Genomic DNA, 20,891 nt, shown 5'->3' with positions numbered 1-20,891 from the left:
GATGAAATTTCGATGTGTTCTTTGTTCTTGTTTTGTCCAAACAAGAAAAATGAACACATCCAGTTGCTGAAGACATTTGATCAGCAAGGACAGGCTTTATTACACTCCTCAGATGGAGGTGGGAGTGTTTAGATTTACGGCCTGTGGGAGAAAGATTCATGATATCCAGGCATCCCAGGACAAACAAGAAAGGAAGAAACAACACACTTTATATCACCTTAATCCCACTCTCCCACTCTCTGTCCTTCCCCCCCCTCTTCTTGGGTAATCTCAAGCGTGTCAGCAACACTACCACTTGTTCATCTGAGGGATTATAGCTCATGAAACAAAGGCACTTAATTACTGCTGAGGCAACACATGTCTTATGTGTGTCTTGGGCGAAGGTGAAGAAAGCAGACGCTTCTAAAATACCAAGTCTCTGTGCTCTACAGTGGTGTTTTCTTTTCTGTATATGTTATGCTAAATAGAGTTGAGCAGAGTACAATCAGGCGTGAAAGGAAGTTTGGAGTTGCCACAGTTTTTAAGTTTAAATGACTAGTTTTCCTCCCGCTTTTCACCATTGATTCCTGTTCTCCATTACCAGGCTAAATGTAAACAAAAAGCCTCTGGCTATCATTTCATAATGGGTTTTCAGTGTTTCCTGCTGTCCCGGGGCCTCACCGCTTCAAACAGACCCATTAGCCCAAACAGATCCATTAGAGCCTAAAAACAAAACAAGATCCTTAAGAGGGAGCATTCTGTGGGTTCAAGGATAAAGGGAAGCCCTGTCCATGTGCATCTAGCGCCTCACTACTTTACCGGCTGCTGGGATCACTGGGTCTGCTTTTTTTCCCCAGTCTTCTGAGCACCAGAGTGCCTGTCCTGTTGGTGTCTCATAGCTGGGGGCTTTCACCAAAGTACTTTCCTCTAACTGTTACAGGCTGACCCATAACCAGCTGTTAGGGTCCTTGGAACAAGACACTATTGGAGTAAACTAAGAGAGGAGAGAAAGAAGGACATTATGAACAAGTGCAACTGGGTTTTTTTTTCATGGATGCCCTAGAAAAAGCAAAATGTGTTGAGTGTTGAGGGTTCAAACTAAGCTAAGCTTTCAGTACTGTAAGTGTTGCAAGCCATGAAATGTTCTCATTTGGATATTTATAGCTACAAGTGCAAATACCTGTAAACCAAACACCCAATGAAAGGAAGACCACAAGTCATTTCTCAACAATGTAAATGGCTTAGCATTAAAAGGCTGGATATAAATGGCACACTGCTGAGACAAGGCACTGAAGGAGAGAGAAAAGAAGGAGATATGTGGGAATGCTGAGAGACAAGAGAGAGCGAGTGCCTTTCCACCCCCTTCTTGCTGGTCAGTTGGGTTACAACAGGTTCTTTGGCTATGCTGTAAAAGGATTACACATATCACAGGCTTCACGTCAGAATAATTTGAATCAGTTTCTCACAGCAGCCCTCCTGCTTTCACGCTGAGAAGGACAATCGGATAAATGTGGGGAAGAAGACATTGTTACAGCTTCTCTGATGGACGTCCTGTCGGAAAAAAGGCAGAAGCTTTTTTTTAAAGCAATGTCTGCAGAAGCTGCCTTTGTGAGCATTTTAGTGTCGTTTTTGTGGTTCGCCAAAGTCAGCTAGGTATGTTGGACTTTAAACATTATCAGTTAGAGTCCCATCTTTGTGACTTTTCACTTCTAAAGTCTTCAGCCATCATGTAGCCAGTGGCTGGTTTGTGCTGACCATGCATGTGTTTAAGCTCTTTTCCCCATGATTTTCCTCCCTCATTGTTTCTTCAGGATTGCAGTCTGCCAATATTGCCAATCACACTGTCATTGATCATGTCACTGAGAGCTACTCTCACGTCAGAAAGACATCACGAGGGCTTAGATATGTACACAGCTTCTCTGTGCTGCTGGCGAAAACTGGGGGGGATTAATGGAGAAATGCATGCACACTCACATCTCAGGACCCTTAAGATTCAACACTACCTAATTGATCAGTATTGTTTTTTTGTTTTTTTTCTCGGTTTGAGGTGTTGATGTGCGAAAGAAAAGCAATGCTTCATTTCGAGCGTATCAATCTGGGATAAGCACCAGGGCCCTAGTTTACCCATTAAGGCTGATTGGAACCACAGGAGTGTAGCATAAAGGCGGGTTGCCAGACATCTTTGCAGTGGCATTTTCAGCTCTTCTGTCGGCCTATAGGCAGCTCCTCTCTGTCTCCAGCAGTGCTGAGCATAGAGCGCCCATTGAGGGCAAAATGCAAATGTTACAGTGGTGAACGGAGGGGCCCACAAGTGAAGCGCTATTCTGTGGAGGGGGTGGAAGACTGGCCCTCTGTGTCTGTGCCACCCACAGACACACAACAGTCATCACTCTGACCATTCAGCCGGGGCTGATGAAGGAGGCGGGGTGGCGTTGTGGAAGGGGTTTCTGCCACTGATGAAGATGCCAGGGTTATACATGGGCCGTTTGAGCCAGTGTTCCCTGTGAATTTATTTTACACTTCACTAATGTGTGCCACCTCCAGAAGTGGCTGTAGTGTAATTATGGCTTTGTAATTGTAGTAGTAATTATCCTGTGTAAAAAAAATAGTAAAAAATAGTTTTAATTTACCTTTTGTTCGATTTGTTTTATTGCTTTAAGTGACAATAGTAGCAAATTAATTTAAGTGTGGCTCTGAATCAGGTGCTTAGCAGCCACAGCTGACTCAGAAGATAATTAGACTTTGCTGTGGTGTACCTAATCATTTGTCTTTTCACTGTGGAAGTGCATCCAGACATCCAAAGTTGACCGTGGAAAAAAAAATAAAAAAGGACAAAAATCACAACAAAGTAGTTCAGCACTGGCAGTTTAAAATGTGCATCACACAGTCAGAGGATGTTTTCTGTAGGCTTAGCCCTGCCTCTGTGTATCTGTGAGTGTTGCAGTGTGATAGCTCTGTCATGTTTGTGTAGAAGCACTGTTGTACCCTCCTCAGCACTTTGTCACTGTGTAAAAAGGTTTGTGTGTGTGTGTATGTGTGTGTGTTTTGTGTTCTCATACCAGCGTGTTTGCTGCAGTAAATGTTTGCCGTGTGTTTTTCTCTCCCACTTTGCCTTTTGCTAAAGGTTTGTCAACTGTGTGGCCATGACAGATTGGGAGCGTGATCAGCGGATTGCTGAGAAAAATTAGTTATCCTTCTTTTTCAGTGCCATGAATGATAACAAGACAACAGTTTAGGTCTGCAAATAACACGCTTTTTATTATATATCAGTCTGTAGATATATGTTTAAAGTAAGGCACACATTGTTTAGGCACTCGAGACAAACGCCAGACAATGTCTGAGATCTTCAGACTTATCCTCATTAAGTAAAATGATAATATGGTAAATGTGACATAGTAGCAGTTAATATAATACAAAGAAAAAAAAGCTTTTAACATTGTTGTTTGATTTCCATGAACAACTGAAGGAGCCGCAGTGGGTGAAGTGAGTGTAATCCTAATCTGGTCCTAATTAGGTCTCTTTATCCCCTTCCCCCTCGGAACAGCCCTAACGTGGAGCCCATTTGTATGGGCAATAATCGTATATGAAAACTTGGCAAACAGTAAGTGCTGTTTTGTTTTGTTGGCAATGGCTGTGGGGATTTGAAGGACATCACTGCAAGTAATATGTTTTATCAGCTCTCGAACTGAGGCTTTATGTCAGGTGAAAGCAACCACTAATTTATCTTTGATCTCGCCTTCATTGTCATTTGTTTCTCACTGCGATGCAAATAATTATCCAATCTGAATCAAAGCAGTTATTAGTGTATCCCAAAGCATGGATCACAGCATTCATCCATACAAGGGCAACCCTGCAGCCTGCAATAAGAAATTGCCATGTGAGCGATCCTCGAGAAAGGTGTAATTTTGCAGTGTAGCTATGGCTACACACCAGCGGCCGGCGTACGAATCACAGAGGTGCCGTGGTGCTTTCAAAGATCCTTTTCATAGACAGCTGCTCAGAGGCAATGCCCACGATGAATGGATTTCTGCTCTGCTCTGAGTGGGTAGCTTAGACAGAAGGCATAGTGCACTTGGCCTGTGCGTGTGTGTGCGTGTGTGTCTTTCTGTGTGGGAGTTTGTGTATTTGCATGTGCCTGCCACCCTCTCAAAGGATGAAGGCTTAAAACCAGATGATGGCACAGCACTGTCATCAGCCACAGCTTTTTAGCACCGTCATCGATGCGTTGGTGAACCAGCTCACTGCTTAAACCATAAGCCATAAACACGCTTCGTTTTTATGTGCGATGCAGCGGTGCCTTTCCACAAAGCTTACCTCATCTTATGTGCTTTGAATCATCAAGTGTGGCATTTCAAACTGCAGCCTGGACCCTTCATTCATGACCATCATTATCGCACTCCCAAATTGATATGTGTAGCCATCACTAGATCGTAACTGCAATTTGCCTTGCCATATTTTATTTAAGCAAGAATTATTATTATCATGTCTGCGATTAAGCATATGTTAGATCTTCATCCCTCTTTGCTGCTGTGTCCAATTACCAAAATTACCACCTGGATGAGTATAATGAATATTCTATGTCTTGGGGTGTACATTTTTATTAACCTTCTCTTTGCTTTGAACTTTTCAGCATTAACTATTATGTCTCCATGTCTAGATTTAGCCTGTAATAGTCTTAGATTCACTGACCTTAAACATCTAGTCTGAACACAGCTGAAATTCTTTTAAATGACCTCATTTCTTCTTGTGTCTGAAACCTAATGTTTTACAAGCCGTTTTGAGGCTCAGTTAAACATATTTATAGCCCATTCATATTCCGCTTATGATTATCCAAAGAGAAGGTTAAGCTCTTAAAAGACACTCAATAACAGAAAAACAAACTCTGACACTTTGACACGTTAAAGGTAAGGCTGTGTTCACACCAGCTTTGGTAATCAATCTAAAAGATTGCAGCCTTTCATGCGTACTCATACACAATAATCAAGACAAGTTTCATAGCAATAAAAGCCAATGTGCAGTTGGGATGCATCAATATATTGGCTTCATGTAGGTATCACCCAGTATCGGTCCTGTTGGCTGTCAAATCAGTTTTATTAAAGCTGTGGTAGACAAATTGTGTGCTGTAGAGCTTGAAGACTTTTAAACAGGTCAGTAAATTATTTTAAGATTAATTTATTACCGTAAAACAAAAAGGTGAATAAATAAGAACAAAAACAAAATTAAAAGACTGTAAAAATATTGTTATCTATATCGGCCAAATTGGTATTTTAGTATCTTGCAGCCTTGAACTTCACAGTCCAAGGATCCTCACTGCACAGTATTATGAGTGTCTGATGTGGTGTCTTGAGACCCCATTACTCAAACTGGTCTTCATGGATCCCATTTCACATTAGCAACCGGGATTTATTAAGTAAACTTTGACTTCTATCAAAGGTAGCTAACTGCCTAGGGGCCTTAGTCCCCAACACACCCTTACCTTACACACTTATGCCGAAACATGTTTTAACATCTGCTAACCTTTGAGTTTTTAACTACTTCAGTCCCACGGATCTACATAAGTTGTATGACTTTTGTGTCACTATAAACTTTTAATGTCTTTTGAGATTTGACACGGTAACTAACAACAAAAAGAAGAAAAAAAGGTCTGATATGCATAAACTGCAACTCTGGGTCCAGAAAAATATCTGCAGATTAGTTTGTGATATTTTCCTGCGAATATCAGGATAATTTGTTTTAAAAACTGTGGCACCAAATGTCTTTTATCAATTATTTTTGGTAATAATTCCAAAAATGAATAGATCCAGATCTCAATCAATTATACAAGGTGCTTTTAAGATCTCCACCGCTGATAAAAACAAATATCATGCAGATCTGTCAATAAATTTTTGAGTAATCCTGCTAACAAATAAAAATTTCTTGCTGGGGAAATTACTGAACATTGATTATTCTGCTTTAAACACCACTGTAAATATAGGCGGAGATCGATATAGCTTACGTACACGAACTATATCCCGCAATCTCCTGCAAATAAGGGATGTTTATATAATAAATTCGAGCACTGAATCCTTTCACTGTGTTTAATAGTACTGGGTCTTCTATTGCCATGGCAGCCCTGAAACTACTTATTTTTATTGCTTCTTCTTCCACCTACAGACTAGATGAAAACTGGGATAAATTAAAACAAATTTATGCAAAGACCAAGCACAATGCTGTGAAAGATCGTGAATAGATCAGTAAGAAAATGCTCTTAAATAAAGTTTGACGAGATAAAAGGAGAAAGTTCTACAATTCCAAGGCCTGCATTTAGTAAGAATCACAAAACAAGGAGCTTCGCCACCATTTACCTCATCGCTTTAAGTGAAGACTAATGACGAGCATTTGCAGAAAGCATATGTCATTCACTGGCTGTAGATGAACCGAATATGGAGCAGAAAGTGAGGTAATGGCTCCAGAGTGCAGTCTGGAGTGAACTGAGCGACATAGTGTGCGGTGAGGGTCTGTGGTGTGTGTGTTTTTTTGCGTGTCTCTTTATTTGTGTCCGTCTGTGTCTGTGATCTCTGCGGGGCGCGATATTGATGCTGCGCTTCCCCGCAGACTCGGTTTGGGATGCTGTCCAGAGCTCAGCTTCAGCACCAGCTCCCTTTCTCACACACACAGAGTTATACCCGCCCACACATTTTCTCCTGCACGCACAGACACACACATGCACAGTTACACCTGCCTACGCATCCTCTCTTGTGGACACAGAGACACAAAACACACAGAGCACCGACACACACCTTTTGTCACTTTTGACTGTGGTGGCGGTGCATAAGGCTTCAATTAGTTTGGACACCTCTGAGGTTTTTGGTCCAGCACTAACATTATTCCTCTGATCTGGACAGGCCTGAATGGAGCTGAGTACAACAGTGTGTATATCCATTAGCCTGCATCCCTAAGCCGGTGTGTGTATGTGTGTGTGTGGGTGATGCTTGTTGCGATTGAGAGATTTAGTATGCGTATGTGTGGGCAGGTGTGATTTTGTGCGTGTGAGCCATGAAGGAGGAGGGAGGTAGTGGCTGCAGCGAGCCAGCTCTGACACCAGAGCCGGCTCACTGCAGCTCTGACACCAGGTTTTAGAGGTCAGTCTCTTTTGACTCATAGTTCTGCACCCAGGTCTCTGAAAGTCTTGAACCTGGGATCAACTTTGTTTGTATGTATCTTATTACTCATGTGAAAAAGTGATTGCAAAGGAGCCTATAGTGTTTACAGACTTCATATCCTTTGTGGCTTTGCTCTCTTGCGCTTCCAATCAGTTGTAATTGGAACAACACTAACAGTGTGTTTGGGAGTGCCTTTTAATATCTGCCACGAAGAACAGAATAGCAGGATAGTTATATTGGTTTTTGCTTTGATGAGACTTGAAGAGACTATTTATTTAGCAGCTTTGCATGAATCATAGTTAATAATCATTCATGTATATTTTGCCATGCATATAGGATTTTTAAAACCGATACAGATACATTTGGTGATTTAAACCTCAGATATTCCAACACAAAAAACAGGTCTGAAACAAAGTATTTTAGCTCCTTTCCCCCTCACTTTTCTTCTGACTGGCATCCTCCTTGTAAAATTTGAAGCAGCAGGTGGGTGAACCCCTTCGATGCTCACAGTTATAGTCTCCCTGAGATGACCATTATAAAGGTTCTCCACTCAGTTTGATATCAAACAGATCCAAGAGTAGAAAAACTTTATTAAACTTAAGTCTGAAACTGAGTTACTACTTTATATCAATTGCTTGTACATACACAGACATCAACTCTACTACTGTAACAGTATACATAAGACAGATAATAGGCCTGCTAAGTTGCTTAGCAGCGACAATTTGCACATGGGTTTCAGTCACGCATATATAATATATATAGATCATGTACTAATAATCACAACTATCATTAGAATGATAATAATATCAGGAGACTGATATAATATTTATACATTCCCCACTTAACTTGAAGCTGGCTGTTTCCTTTTTTTTTGTCTGTCATTGGCATTTTCACAATTCACTGCACTACTCAGCTGGAGTCCCCCTACCCTGTCAAATATAATACACATCATTGCACACGCCAGACCGCCACAGTACATGAGACACATCCTGTGTGTAGCTTTGCCTGGTGGTTTGTTGTCATTTTGTCTGTCTGGGTATGGATGTAGTGTTTGAGAGCAGCGCTTGTGTAATTAAACTCAGTCATAACCGATCACTGCGTGGAAGCTAGGCAGACCTGTCATACTTTCATATAGAGGAGTGATGAGTATGATAATGCTAATCAGGCCACTGTGGTGACGCTCATCTGTGTCATGGAGTTAAAGGGGCATTCGGACAAAGCAGCAGAGCCGTTTGTGCGAGACTGCGCTAAGCTTAGCTCAGTTACCTCTTCTCTCGATCACATTCACCAAGACTTGCCGTGTCATGCCAGATGTGTCATCTCTCCTGTTTTCTCCTTGACCTTTGTCCTCTCTGCTAATTCCGAACAGTCTGTTCTGCCCACATCTTTTCTTCTTCTCTCCTCGCCTTTATGTACCATCTTCCACATAGCTCCAGAGTCCTTTTTCATGCTACCATTCACTTTGTCGCTCCCCCCTGACCTCTCCTCTCCCCTCTCTCTTCCACCCACTCTCGTTGCAGTAAGCACAGCAGCCTGGATCCATATTGGATTATTGTGTTTGCTGTTAGCCTCTGGGTTGACAGTGTAATTGCCTTTATCCACCATGGCCTCTGCAAGCCTTACCCCCCCCCCAAATCTGCAACGAATACTAGGTAGACAGTGTGTCCATGTTGCAAGCATGACCTTTTAACCTTCCAGTTAAAAACCTAGTAGATCAAATGGTAATCATCTTCCATAGCGTTGTTTCTGCTCAAAAGCACAAACCATCCCCATGAATTTCTGTTTCACACTCTGTATGAATATGTATGCTGCCTTCAAGCACCTGATGTTTTGGAGTCAGTGCCCACGTATCTGCCACATCCTCAGGCAGGCCCACAGCCTAGTCACATTCAGCTTTATCAACAAAAAACTGGCTGCTTTTCTGTTCATGCTGTTGATGAGAGAGTTGAAGTTTTCGGACCATTAACGACTTGTTTTGTCTCCCTCGCCCTCTCGCCTTCCTCTCCCCCATCACATTTGTTTACTTGTGCTCAGGGTCGCTGCACACGAGAGAACTGCAAATACCTCCACCCACCTGCTCACCTGAAGACCCAGCTGGAGATCAACGGGCGAAATAACCTGATCCAGCAGAAGACAGCTGCCGCCATGTTGGCTCAACAAATGCAGTTTATGATCCCCGGCACCACCATGCAACCTGTGGTTAGTGTGAACTCGCTACTGTGGGAATTGATTGTCTCTCTGAGAAAATAGCAGTGAATTCCATTGTCGTGATTAGCATTAAAAAGTTTGGCGTCAAGCAATGCGATTCACTGACTTTATCCAGTCTTTGGTAAGGTACTTTATTGTTATCTAAACTCTCAGATTTGACTGTTTTTAGATTACGTCTCAGGCTTGGAAGATCAGAAATTTTTTCTTCGCTTTTGTAATGCCCTTGTGCAACGTACAAAAAGTCCCCAGCTGTCCTCAGGGAGTTGCTCAGCAGCCAGCCCTATACTGTGGTTGCACTGGGTAGCTGCCAGGTGTGACTTTGTTTAACTGCATCAGTTTAGTGCTAGGTGTAACAAAAAAAGAACGTGCATGCTCAGCAAAATCTTCCTGGGATACATAACGGTTAAAAAAAAACAAAAAAAAACTGAACCTCCTCTTGTTTCTACTCTCACACTCCTCTCTCTCTTTTTTTTTCTCAAGCCGATCCCTTTCCCACTCTCTCTCTCTCTACCTGCCACATTCTCTCCCCAGCTGCACCCTCTGTTCATTTGCCTTTGGTGTCTCTTTCCCCCTTACTTCTCTCTTTCTTTCTCATCTCCATACCCTCTTACTGCCTTTCACCCTCCACTTCCCACTGTCCCTGCCTACATCCATCATCTTTCAGTTCAGCATTTTTTTTATCTATCCTTACCATTTTAATTAAGGATGTGAAAAATAGCTACTGAAAGAGCAGTCATAAACATGTCGTTTCTCTCCATCTGCAGCAGACGTTTCCAGTCAGCCAGGGGCTGGGGTCCAGCGCAGGTTTAAGCTACACACCCTACCTGACTCCCATGTCCCACAGCATGGGTCTGGTGCCAACAGACATCCTGCCCAGCACTCCGGTTATCGTCCCCGGCAGCCCGCCCGTCTCCGTGACCGCTGGCTCTTCCTCCAACCAGAAACTTCTGCGTACTGACAAGCTGGAGGTGACCCATCCAATCAGAATTCTCCTGCATGGCACTTAATCATAGTGAATGTACTCTTTGAGGCTGTGAAGTGTAATTAGTGTAGCATCTTACTGTGATTATAAATGAGTATCCTTTACAGTTCAGGAGCTTTTACAGGACCCTCTGTGATGCAGTACTTCCAAAAACATGTCTGCTCTCTCCAAAGATTTTCTTTATACTGGTAAAAAATGCAAACTACTTCCTTTAATTTCCACAAGAGTTTGCAGCGATGAAAATACAGCCATATACAAACTCTCCACTTTGAATTAGCTTTTTTAAATGCGCTACTTGTAGTATAATTTACCTTAGATAATGACCTGAAAGGGTAAGCAAGTTTTTAGCATTCTGTTTTATAAGCAAGTTATAAATGACGTGAATAAATACACTTTGAAGTTGCCTTGGAATGAGTCCAAATAAACAATTCAGGCTCTGAAAAAGTTAAGTGGGAGCAAAACAATTAAATCTCAAATCATGTTTCTTTTATAAAAAAAAAAAAAAAGAGGCTGTGAGATTTGTAACTGCGGTAGCTGTTTTATAACCAGCACGTATCCAGGCTTTGTCTTTCAGGGGGGGATCATTTTTCATGGAAACATCAGTATTAGGCTCCTCTCCTCATAGATCTTTATATCAGCTGTGTCCTTGAACACAACTTAAGGGGTATGATTTTGTTATGCCTTGTAGAAGTAATAAATAAGATGGTGTTATTGAAGATTTTGTAATTGGAATTTTTTCAAGATAAACTGCTACTTGCTAGACAGACGCAGTTCGGCTGGGACGCTTTCAGCAACTTCAGCCATCTCCATCTGCCCCCCTGGCAAACTACGCTGAATGAGAATAGCTCTGTGATTGTGAGGCAGTGGAGTTTTTTTTGTTTTTTTGTTTTTTTACCCCGCTATATTTATAAAGATAAACAATAATCTCCCTAAGACCTAGAGGTGATGTGTAGGTGTGTGCCTGTATGTGTTTTTCTGCAGAGTGCTATCACTTAGCAACTGAATGAAGCAGCCTCTAATGAAACAGTATCCCTCTGAGACACTTACATACTCCCCCACAAAGCCATCGTGCACACGTGTGTGTGTATATGTCTGTGTGTGCCTGTATATGTGTGTGTGTCTCAGTCCTAGAGTGGAAGTCAAAAGCAGATCCCTCCTGTGATTACGCCCAAGCCTCTGAACAGTTGAACACACACACTTAGGTTTTGTTACGTTTTGTTGAGCCCTTTTCACACTGTGTCCAAAACTAATTAATAGCCTTATTTAAAAAAAACAACAACAAATAACACAAAATTATGTTTTTTCATTTTTCCCTTTTTTAATATTATGTGTATCACATATACGTTTTATTTTGGGGGACGCTGAGAGAAGATTGTTATTGCAGTTATCTTCTTTTTGGAGAGAAGCGCATCACTATGAATAAATCTATATGGCAAATGTTTATACAGTATCTCACAGTGTGCTTTTAATATTCTCCCATATATGTAATATATTATTTATTAACCCGCTGTGCTGCTTCTCACACTCCTTACACTCACATGAACCACTGCAGCCATAATTCATTATGTGTTGGTAATTGTTATTGTTGTTATCATATAGGCGTTGTGTGAAAAAAAGTCTTTTTGCTCTATTATGCAGTATTAAACTTGGAGGATGATTATGCTTGTAAGCATTATCAGTGAGAGCAATGTAAAAAGAGCAAAAGAGCAATCTCTTATTGAACAGAAATGCATGCATTCTGTTGTTTTTGATCATCTGATCAACAGAAATGTAGGTAATATTTGAGTAAATGATGCCCAGCATTAATGGCTTTGACATCTTTTGGGTGTGTCAGAAGCTTTTCTCGACTGGAAAATCCCTGATGTTTCAGGCTTGTCATAGTTAAAACAGTCAGATGACAAAATTTCAAATCCTTAAAGATAAATCTAATAATCTTATCAAGATTTTGATGTCTGCTTGAGTCATCTTGCTTTAAGATGACAAGAAATATAAGGAGCCGCTGCTAGCTAAAGCAATGAGAGCAGCCTTGTTTTGTTTCCTGACATGTACTGAAAGCTAAAGCATTCACTGTTTTGTCTCCTACGTGTGTTTGTTTCCTCTGTGTGAACGTGTCCATGCGTGTCTGTCTGTGTGCGTGTGTGTCCTTGTGTGCGTGTGACTGTCCCGCTTCCAGGTTTGCCGCGAGTTCCAGCGGGGCAACTGCGCTCGCGGCGAGACAGACTGCCGTTTCGCCCACCCGAGCGACAGTCCCATGATCGACACCAGCGACAACACGGTCACCGTGTGCATGGACTACATCAAGAGTCGCTGCTCTCGCGAGAAGTGCAAGTACTTCCACCCCCCCGCCCACCTGCAGGCCAAGATTAAGGCCGCCCAACACCAGGCCAACCAGACAGCTGTGGCTGCGCAAGCTGCTGCCACAGCTGCAGCCATGGTGAGAGTACAGCCCACCTTCTGTGTCTCGTGGCTTCACAGCAGTAGAGCAGGAAAGACACAAACATACTAGTTTCACAAGGTTTCTGCTTGTTTAGTGTTTATAGTGGAAGAGCTTGTAACATTTAGATGGGCTGTTTTATAGCTCTTATATACAGCATACCTGGAACTTTCTAAGAGTTGAGGCTGTGGAAAACTTTTATACTTTTTTCTATTATTTGTGCATCAAATAAATGATGATTGGAAGTTTTATGGATAGACATAAGAAGCACAACATAATATATACAGTATATCGCAGTGAAATCAAATTTATTATAGCAGAGGGGAGGTGGTAATAAAACTGCTGTGCCTGGTGCTACCTGCCTTTATACAAATCACATAATGTTTCAGATCAAGAGACCCTTCTGAGTAAAGTTTGTACTAGTTAGACTACATAACACATAGGCCCTCTGAAGGCAAAACATTAATCCAAATCATCTTGACGTACACGAAACCTAAGCACATGTTGCTGACCGTGTCACCTACAGTAACATAAAATGTGGAGCACTGCTTTATTACTGCACAAAACCTACCCACCTCTGCCGGGTTTTTTCTAGTGGACTCCAGTGCACAATTCACCAACAATAGTCATCCCAAAGAGTGGCCTTTGTATAGAATAAAAAGGCTTTAGCGAGACCTAAACAAATCAGTGTAACTCTGCAAGAACAATCTGTTATTATCTCTCTGCAGTCCTCTTTTATTTTCCAATGCCCTTGTTTCGTACAAAGACAATATCCTGGCTCACCCCCTCATCCAACCCCACTGCTCTCAATGATAAGTGCGGTTCTCTGCAGATCAATACAAATTGAATTTGGGACGGATGAGGATGCAGCATCCTACCTCTGCCTTTATTTTGACCAAATATAAATAAATAAATAAATAAAACTTCCCCAACAATGTGAGGAGCAGACAGAATTCAAGTCAGCCAGAGAGACAGTGAGAAGAGTTTGGCATTATGTCTTGGCTGTGCCCCGCCTTTCCCCGGCCTCTGAGCGGCTTCTTTTGAATGATCCTGTGGCTAACTGCACTCGCACACCTTGCACTGCGCCAGTGTGCTCACTGACTTTTTTTCCTCCATGGCATGGGCATGCTTTGTGCGTCGCACACACCTCTCATTGGCTGGCTCCATTGCTGCTTGCTCTCCTTCTTCTTCCTTCATGACTGATCCACAGCGTGGATGATAAGGCAGGCTAGCGTGTGCACATATTAGCAGCTGCATTCAAGCAACAGCAAATTGAAGCATCCATAAATAAGAAAAAAGGCCTTGAGACCCGAAGGCGCTGTAACCTGATGTTGACCTGACTGCGCTGTTTTCTTAAAGGTACCACGAGTTTATATTGCCGATGCATCCTCTTCACAATCCTTTGCTCATACTCCTCCCGTCTTCCTCCCCAGTTTATCAACTTTATGACCCAATTCCCAAATTGTGCAGTCAGATTCTGCACTAGAGGTGAGGAGGGCTAACCTTAGGACAACGAGTTGTTTAGTCAGCACCTTTAATCCAATTTTCTTTTAGTCCTTTTATTGAAGCAGAGACCCATAAAACCTGTTTTGCTGCACTGCTGTGAATAGGTAATACCATTATCCATAATTCACTTTTTAAAATCTAAAGCAAATAGGATAAAGCGCACAGTAGATAAGGTTACACATTAACTGATGCAGTTACAGTAAAAAGGTCCTCTCACTGAGATTATGTTGTTTTACTGTGCCACATTACGTGTTGCTTGCCATGCTGTGATCTTCTTCCTCATTACAAAGGCGAATGCAGTCATCTTTGCTTTTCATGTCACTTTAATAGAGCATCTTTCATTTTAACTAACCGCAATGTTTAACTCTGTGGTGCATCAGCAATGCATTGTTGCTGTTTAATTGGACATACATACATACTATTAAAAAACCCACATACATGAAGCATAGGCTTGTGCATGGACCCTTAAGTGCTGTGTTCATCACACCCGTGTCATCTTTTTTCTTTTTTTCCCCCTCTCAGCAGTGACATCAAATATCAGGATGTTTTTTAAGAAGTTAGCACAAAAACAATTGATATAAAATGACTTATTTTTACTTTGTTAGATTAGAGGAATTTTAATAAACAGAGCTCCACATTATGTTATTAAACTGTAACGTTGCCTCACCTTCCCGAGTTCATTGATCACACCTAACAACGCCACACACCCTCACAACGCAGATTTAGTTTGAGGATGTGTCTGTAGTTGAATTGACGCTACAGAGAAGGATGTGGTTGTTAAACTATTTTTGTTAGCCTTTGCTAGTATCTGTACTAATTTGTAGTTTTTTGTTTTGTTTTGTTTTTTTAAATTTGCCTTCACAAAGGTATCCAGTTCTTGCTGCTGGTTGTGAGGGCTGTCTTTTTTTACCTCACTCACATCCGAGTCTGTTGTGTACATTTTAACGTTTGTCAGCCTCGAACCACCTCACGTCATCAAATAGGTTAGCTTTCTCCAGGAGCGCCTTAATGGTTGTGTGCGTAGGTCTGTAGTGTCTTACTTTGAACACTGCTGAGAACTTCAGCGCAGATCTCACATCAAGTGTCAGATCAATATTCCTAGTCTGAGCCAGTCGTGTTTAGCGTACTACTTTTCTGTTCTTGCTGTTCAGAAGTAGTTAGTTACTAAATGCTTTCCCGGTAGCTTTGGAGTACATTGTAGAATCTTGCTTATTTTTTTAACCAAAGTTTAATTGTAGATGCTTTTTTTTGGCTTTTGTACTAATTCAAAAAGTAGCAATGTTTCTTTAAAGTAAACGAAACAAAACAAATTTTTGTTTATGTGCATGCCTATTGTTTTGTATGTGGTATACTTGCATTCAGATTATTTTTGTTTTTGTTTTTTTCCTTCTCACCTATCCACAATGCAATGCTGTCCCCCATGACGCACCTCTGCTTGCTGTTACCTGTATGTTAATACGCTTGAATCCCATTGGCCCACTGCCATCATGTGCTCGCTGCCTGCTAATTAAAGACTCAGTCGACTGCCAAAGCAATGAAGCGACCCCTCGAGGCAACTGTAGACCTGGTACTTTGACCTTTCACCTTTTGCTTTGCATGTAGCTTCTTTAATTGTACTGTAGCCACTCACAAAATTTAATTTGGCTCTTTTGTTTTTTGTGAAACCCTGTAAAAGACTTTAATGATATAAATACGTATCATTTATGATCACCAGTGGCAAGTCTAGATTGTACTGTACATTTGTTAACTGAACAACTACAATGTAATGTTAAAATAACTCCAGCTATCGCACTTTCTTTAATGTGTTGTTGACGATTGCCCTGCTACGGTGTAGTTTCTCATTGTCCTTGTGATAGTTACAGCAAGTTTCCATTTTTGCCTTCTTGTGCTGTGCATAGACAAATACCAGATTTAGGAAATGTTAGTGTCGACTTGTGTGAGTATACAGTTCAAATCTGCTGTGCTCCTGTTGTGTGTGTGTGTGTGTGTTGTCGGTGGCTAGGCGTTCCCCCACGGCGTCCTCCAGCCCCTACCAAAGAGACCAGCACTTGAGAAGAGCAACGGAGCGAGCTCCCTGTTCAATCCCAGTGTTTTGCACTACCAGCAGGCGCTGGCCAACGCACAGCTCCAGCAGCCCGCTTTCTTTCCCACAGGTAAGACACACACGCAGCACGCAGATGCAGATAGAAGCAAAGCACTCATAGGTATGCGGAGCACGCACGCACACACAGACGCACAGCTATCCTCCAAACGTGTTGTTGTTTTGGAGCTTCACACGCATAAAAGAGGGGATTCTCAAATGACCGTTTACATCTGTTTAGCCTAATTTTCATCTTTTGGCATGGATTTATTTGAGTGATGCTAATAAAGGCCTTCGCTGTGAGGGTGTGTTTTCAATATTCACTGCGCCATCCCTAAAACTTTGATCTAGTGCCTGCAAATATAAACACATAATTGCTGCCAGGTGGAAGGGCAGTGCGCGCTTTGATCAGAGCAATGAAAGCTATCATATATTACCACCTCAATATGATACACCTGCCAGTCTAATCCCCAAGCATACAAAGGAGCAAAACAAGCCCAACTGTTTCAGCACAAGTGCAATACTAAAATATACAAAATATGGTGATTATTGTTATTTTGGCGATAATTTTATTCCAGTTTTACCAAATTTATTCAGTGATTTTTACCCGCAAATGAACACTCTGTCTGCTTTTCGCACAGAAAATAGCAGTACCTGAAGGGCCCTTGAGTCACTTGCTAAATGAGTTAACTGCAGCTAATATGGTAGCCTGTAGCCACACTCATGACTCATGAGGATAAAACTCCTATCCCTCGCTCTTCTCACTACCTGCCTGCTCTTTTTGTTTCCCTTGGTATGGGATTCCTAATGGTGCTTCATCATCCCTTCCTCTGTGTGTATCTGTGTGTGGGGCGTAGCCTGGCTCACAGTTGCATTTTTTTAATAACCTTTTACATTTCAGATAGGTGGGGTTTCTTCAAAGTTAAGATAAAAAGAAAAGTCTCAGGAGTTGTTTGCCTGTAATATGTATGTGATGGAGGCTTACCTGAGTACAGTAAAAACCCCACGTATCTCCATCTGATCTGGATAGAAGCCTGTGCACATCATTGTACTGATACTGCATGATGCTGCTGTCTGGCACACCTCTTCAGTTTTATTCTTGCCTCTTTTTTTTTTGACCAAAAAGTGCGATTTCTTTGTCTGTTTATTTTTTTGATATGATCATTTAATCATGTGCAGCTATTCAGAAATTCCAAAACAAGAAACATGCAGAACAGCATGTTGTTGTAAGAAGCCTAACATACAATACGAGCAGGCTCAAGTCTTTTTTAAATATTGTGCAGCCTGAAATGACGCATTAATACAATATGTCACCAAAAATGAATATCCTCTGACCTCGGGAAAAACTCCCTGAAAAATGGAAAACTGGACAGACAGACTTACATTAGCGCTGCATTGCACTTTGCTAAACTTGTCCAGATTTTTCCGTACCTAAGTTTGCTTTATGTTAAACTTTGCTGCAGCTGCATATAAACAGTATTCTAACTAATAAATAACTCAACAACTTAATACATCTCTGCTTGCTTTCATAATCAGCCGACATTGCTCCAGTAACAATAGCAACTGAGCTGAGTGAAGTCCTCAAGCCTTTTGGGTTTTTTTTTTCTGTGTGTCTTGTCTAACCTTGTTGTTCTCCTTCCTCTCGATTAACCCATTTATTTCCTCCTCTCTCTCTCCCTCTCTCTCTCTCTCTCCCTCTCTGTTTCCCCCCTTTCTCTCTTTATCTTTCTCTGCATGAACACAACAGGGTCAGTCTTGTGCATGACTCCCGCTAGCAGTCTTGGTAGGTTCTGACCTTCTATTTGCTCTCTCACACACACACTGTCTGATTTAGGTGGGAGTTTTGGGGGATGGAGGGGTGGGGGTGGGGGTATGAGTGGGCACTATCTGCAGCCCCCCTTGCAGGTGAGACAAAAGGACATGATTCGAACACTTGTGAGTTATTGTCAAGCTGCCCGTTTTGTTTCACCTGGAAGAGATGTGACTTTTCAGCGCTCGTCTCGCCGCTGACTCACTCTCTTGCTAATGTTTAAAGTGTTAGCGTGGACGCCGCAGACTGATCTGTTCTTAAGCTGTAGGATAGTTTTTGTCTGTTTGCTGTGCTGTGTTGATCAGGAAATTTAAATCAGTTTCCCAGAGAAATTACACACAAACCGGAGCATTTGTCGCTGCACAACAGGGGATGGGAATTACCAGAAATTCAGCTGATAACATCAGCAGGTCCAACATTAGCAACAAGGTAAACTAATGACTAGAAATAAGCCCTAACAGCCACTTGGGTTTTTAAGATCTCTCATCTCTGCTGTTTGACTCGTCAGCCCACACGAATTGAAAAGTTCCCATCCCCATGCCATCGATTCATCCTAATTGGTGTCTTGTGCCCTTTAATTTCTCTGGGAAAAACAGCAAACTGATTTTCCACATAAATTTCCTTACTTGTGATTGTAATCAGCTTCTCTCCTCTTGTTTTTTTTTCTCCCATGCTCTCTTTTCCTTTCTTTCTTTCTTCCTGACCTCCTTTGCTTTGCATTGTGAATGGTTGCATGCCATCTGCCGGTGTAACCCTAACGATGGCTTGCTGGCTCTCTGTAACATCCGCCACCATCAACACCAACAACAAAAAATAAACAACAACCCCGTCAACATGCACGCACGCACCCATGCACGCACGCACGCACCACAACTGTTACCACAACTACCATAATGCTCCACCTACCTGTCCATTGCTACCACCTCCTTCCCTCTTACCCCCATTCCTCCTCTTCCTCCCCTCTTCCCTTTCCCACCCTCAAAACAAAGTCCCAATGATGTACAGTGCTACGCCTGCTACTGTCTCTGCAGCAACAACTCCTGCCACAAGTGTCCCCTACGCAGCAACAGCACCAGCCAATCAGGTTTGCTCCTTTTAAAGCTTTCTTTCATCAGTCCCCGGAGCTCTGAATAAGTACTGGGCTGCGATAACCTTAACCCACACCTAGCCCATCCCCATCTGTCCATCGGTGCACCTGCACAGAGCACGCTCACACTGGCATGAAAGCCTGTGAGTGGGTGTTTTCTAGACAATTTAAAGCAAAAAGCAGTGTACCTCTTATAAATCACAGCCCGCATTAGGCAAACCCGATAAGCACTTCTTCAGAGCTCCCACATTTGCAAGTAGTAGTTGTGTTGTGTTGCACTACTTCCTGATTTTTGTTTTTTTTTGCATGTTCTGTTTGTTTTTTGTTTTTTGTTTGTTTTTTAAAATTAGTTTTATTTTCCACTTTTCTTGTTGTTGTCGTCAAATAAGCCTCTCCATCTGCAGTAGGGGCCTCATCTGTACTGCTTGTGTTCTCTGCAAACACACACGTTCAAGCAAATACACACAGACGATTTCCGCAGCACCTAACAGCCGATTCGTAACAGCAGCTATGTTGGATCTATTCCTGTTTTCCACTCCTCTCGGCTTCACCTTTTTACCTTTTCCTGGTTGCAGGATAAAAGGGAGAATAAATCATGTGAGGCAACAGTTCTAGGCTACACTTGTCAGGGTGAGAGACGCAGGAAAAAAAAAAAAGAAGATCACAGAAGCTGTCTAAAAATGGCCCCTGATCGGCGGCTCTCCTGTTGCCACGTGTCAAGCAAGAGCCAGGGAAGCAAGGCCAGTTTTTTGAATGCCAGAGTGACGCATGTGTGCCCCATTTTAAACCTGGAAATTTCAGCACAATGCCTCATGCAGCTGGCAATCATTTACTGGTAGTTCTGTATAGAGGTACGCTGAGGACACACGGGCGAGCACATGAAAAATATTTCCACCACACGGCATGTGTGTCTTAATTGAATTTAGGAAAACATTCAACATGACAACACGACGAAAGACGCAAATAAATGCGTAAAATTATCTCACTTATTATAATAGCAGTGCCTACTACTATACCAAGGACCAATATAATCCTTCCCCACGTCTTTTTCAGACTCTGCTCCTCCATATTTTTCTTTTTTTGTACTTTTGCTTACTATCTCAATGTGAAAAAAAACCCTTACATTTCCTTGAAATTAAACATTTTCATGATGCCTATAAAAGTGATATCTAACATCAAGATTAGAGCTCTCACCGTAAGAAATGACTGCTCACATTTCAAATTAAAAAAAGGAACATAAATGCTTTCTCCAAGATCCCCTTTCCATCATTAACCACGGGTCTGGTCCCACCACTTGTGCGCTTTATTGCCCCTCATAGGCCAGCAGCGTGTGCACTTCCTGTGAGTCACCGACTCTTCCTGTAATTGGCATGCAGCAGCAGTAGCAGCAGGAAGCAGAGCTGCTCTTTAAAGATGCATGTGGGACAAGGAGCCGGAGAAACACTGACGTCAGCCTTTGCTCTCTGTCTCCGTCTGTCCCCCCCCCCACTTACACTCCACCCCCTACCCGACTCTTTCTCTCACCTCCTCTCCAGCCCATATAAAGATCCCTCCAGCTAATGCCAGGTATGAGCAGGGCCTCGGACACAGTTAGCCCTTGTAATCACCAGCTGTGCTGCATTCAGTGCAGTCATAAAAATCATATGGCTTTTCCGAATACACA

At 42.2% G+C, this 20,891-nt stretch overlaps 1 protein-coding gene across 16 annotated transcripts in view; it reads left to right on the top strand.

The window, feature by feature from the left end:
- The window catches only part of mbnl2 (muscleblind-like splicing regulator 2), a 54,470-nt gene that overhangs the window by 26,409 nt on the left and 7,170 nt on the right, over positions 1 to 20,891 (top strand). For 5 of the 16 annotated variants that reach the window (XM_026159238.2, XM_080296897.1, XM_026159237.2 and 2 more), the window contains 6 exons: positions 9,156 to 9,320; positions 10,094 to 10,297; positions 12,485 to 12,745; positions 15,765 to 15,818; positions 16,254 to 16,404; positions 18,079 to 18,114. In XM_026159238.2, coding sequence (XP_026015023.1) covers positions 9,156 to 9,320; positions 10,094 to 10,297; positions 12,485 to 12,745; positions 15,765 to 15,818; positions 16,254 to 16,404; positions 18,079 to 18,114 — 871 coding nt within the window. Of the gene's footprint in view, positions 1 to 9,155; positions 9,321 to 10,093; positions 10,298 to 12,484; positions 12,746 to 15,764; positions 15,819 to 16,253; positions 16,405 to 18,078; positions 18,115 to 19,130; positions 19,226 to 20,891 lie in introns of all 16 variants that reach the window. The other 11 variants (XM_026159246.2, XM_026159242.2, XM_026159241.2 and 8 more) reach the window with 11 other exon arrangements.

The sequence above is a fragment of the Astatotilapia calliptera genome, chromosome 23, assembly GCF_964374335.1.
Source record: "Astatotilapia calliptera chromosome 23, fAstCal68.1, whole genome shotgun sequence".
NCBI lineage: Eukaryota > Metazoa > Chordata > Actinopteri > Cichliformes > Cichlidae > Astatotilapia > Astatotilapia calliptera.
The sequence above is the reverse complement of the archived record's forward strand: the minus strand, read 5'-3'. Positions and strand labels throughout refer to the sequence as shown.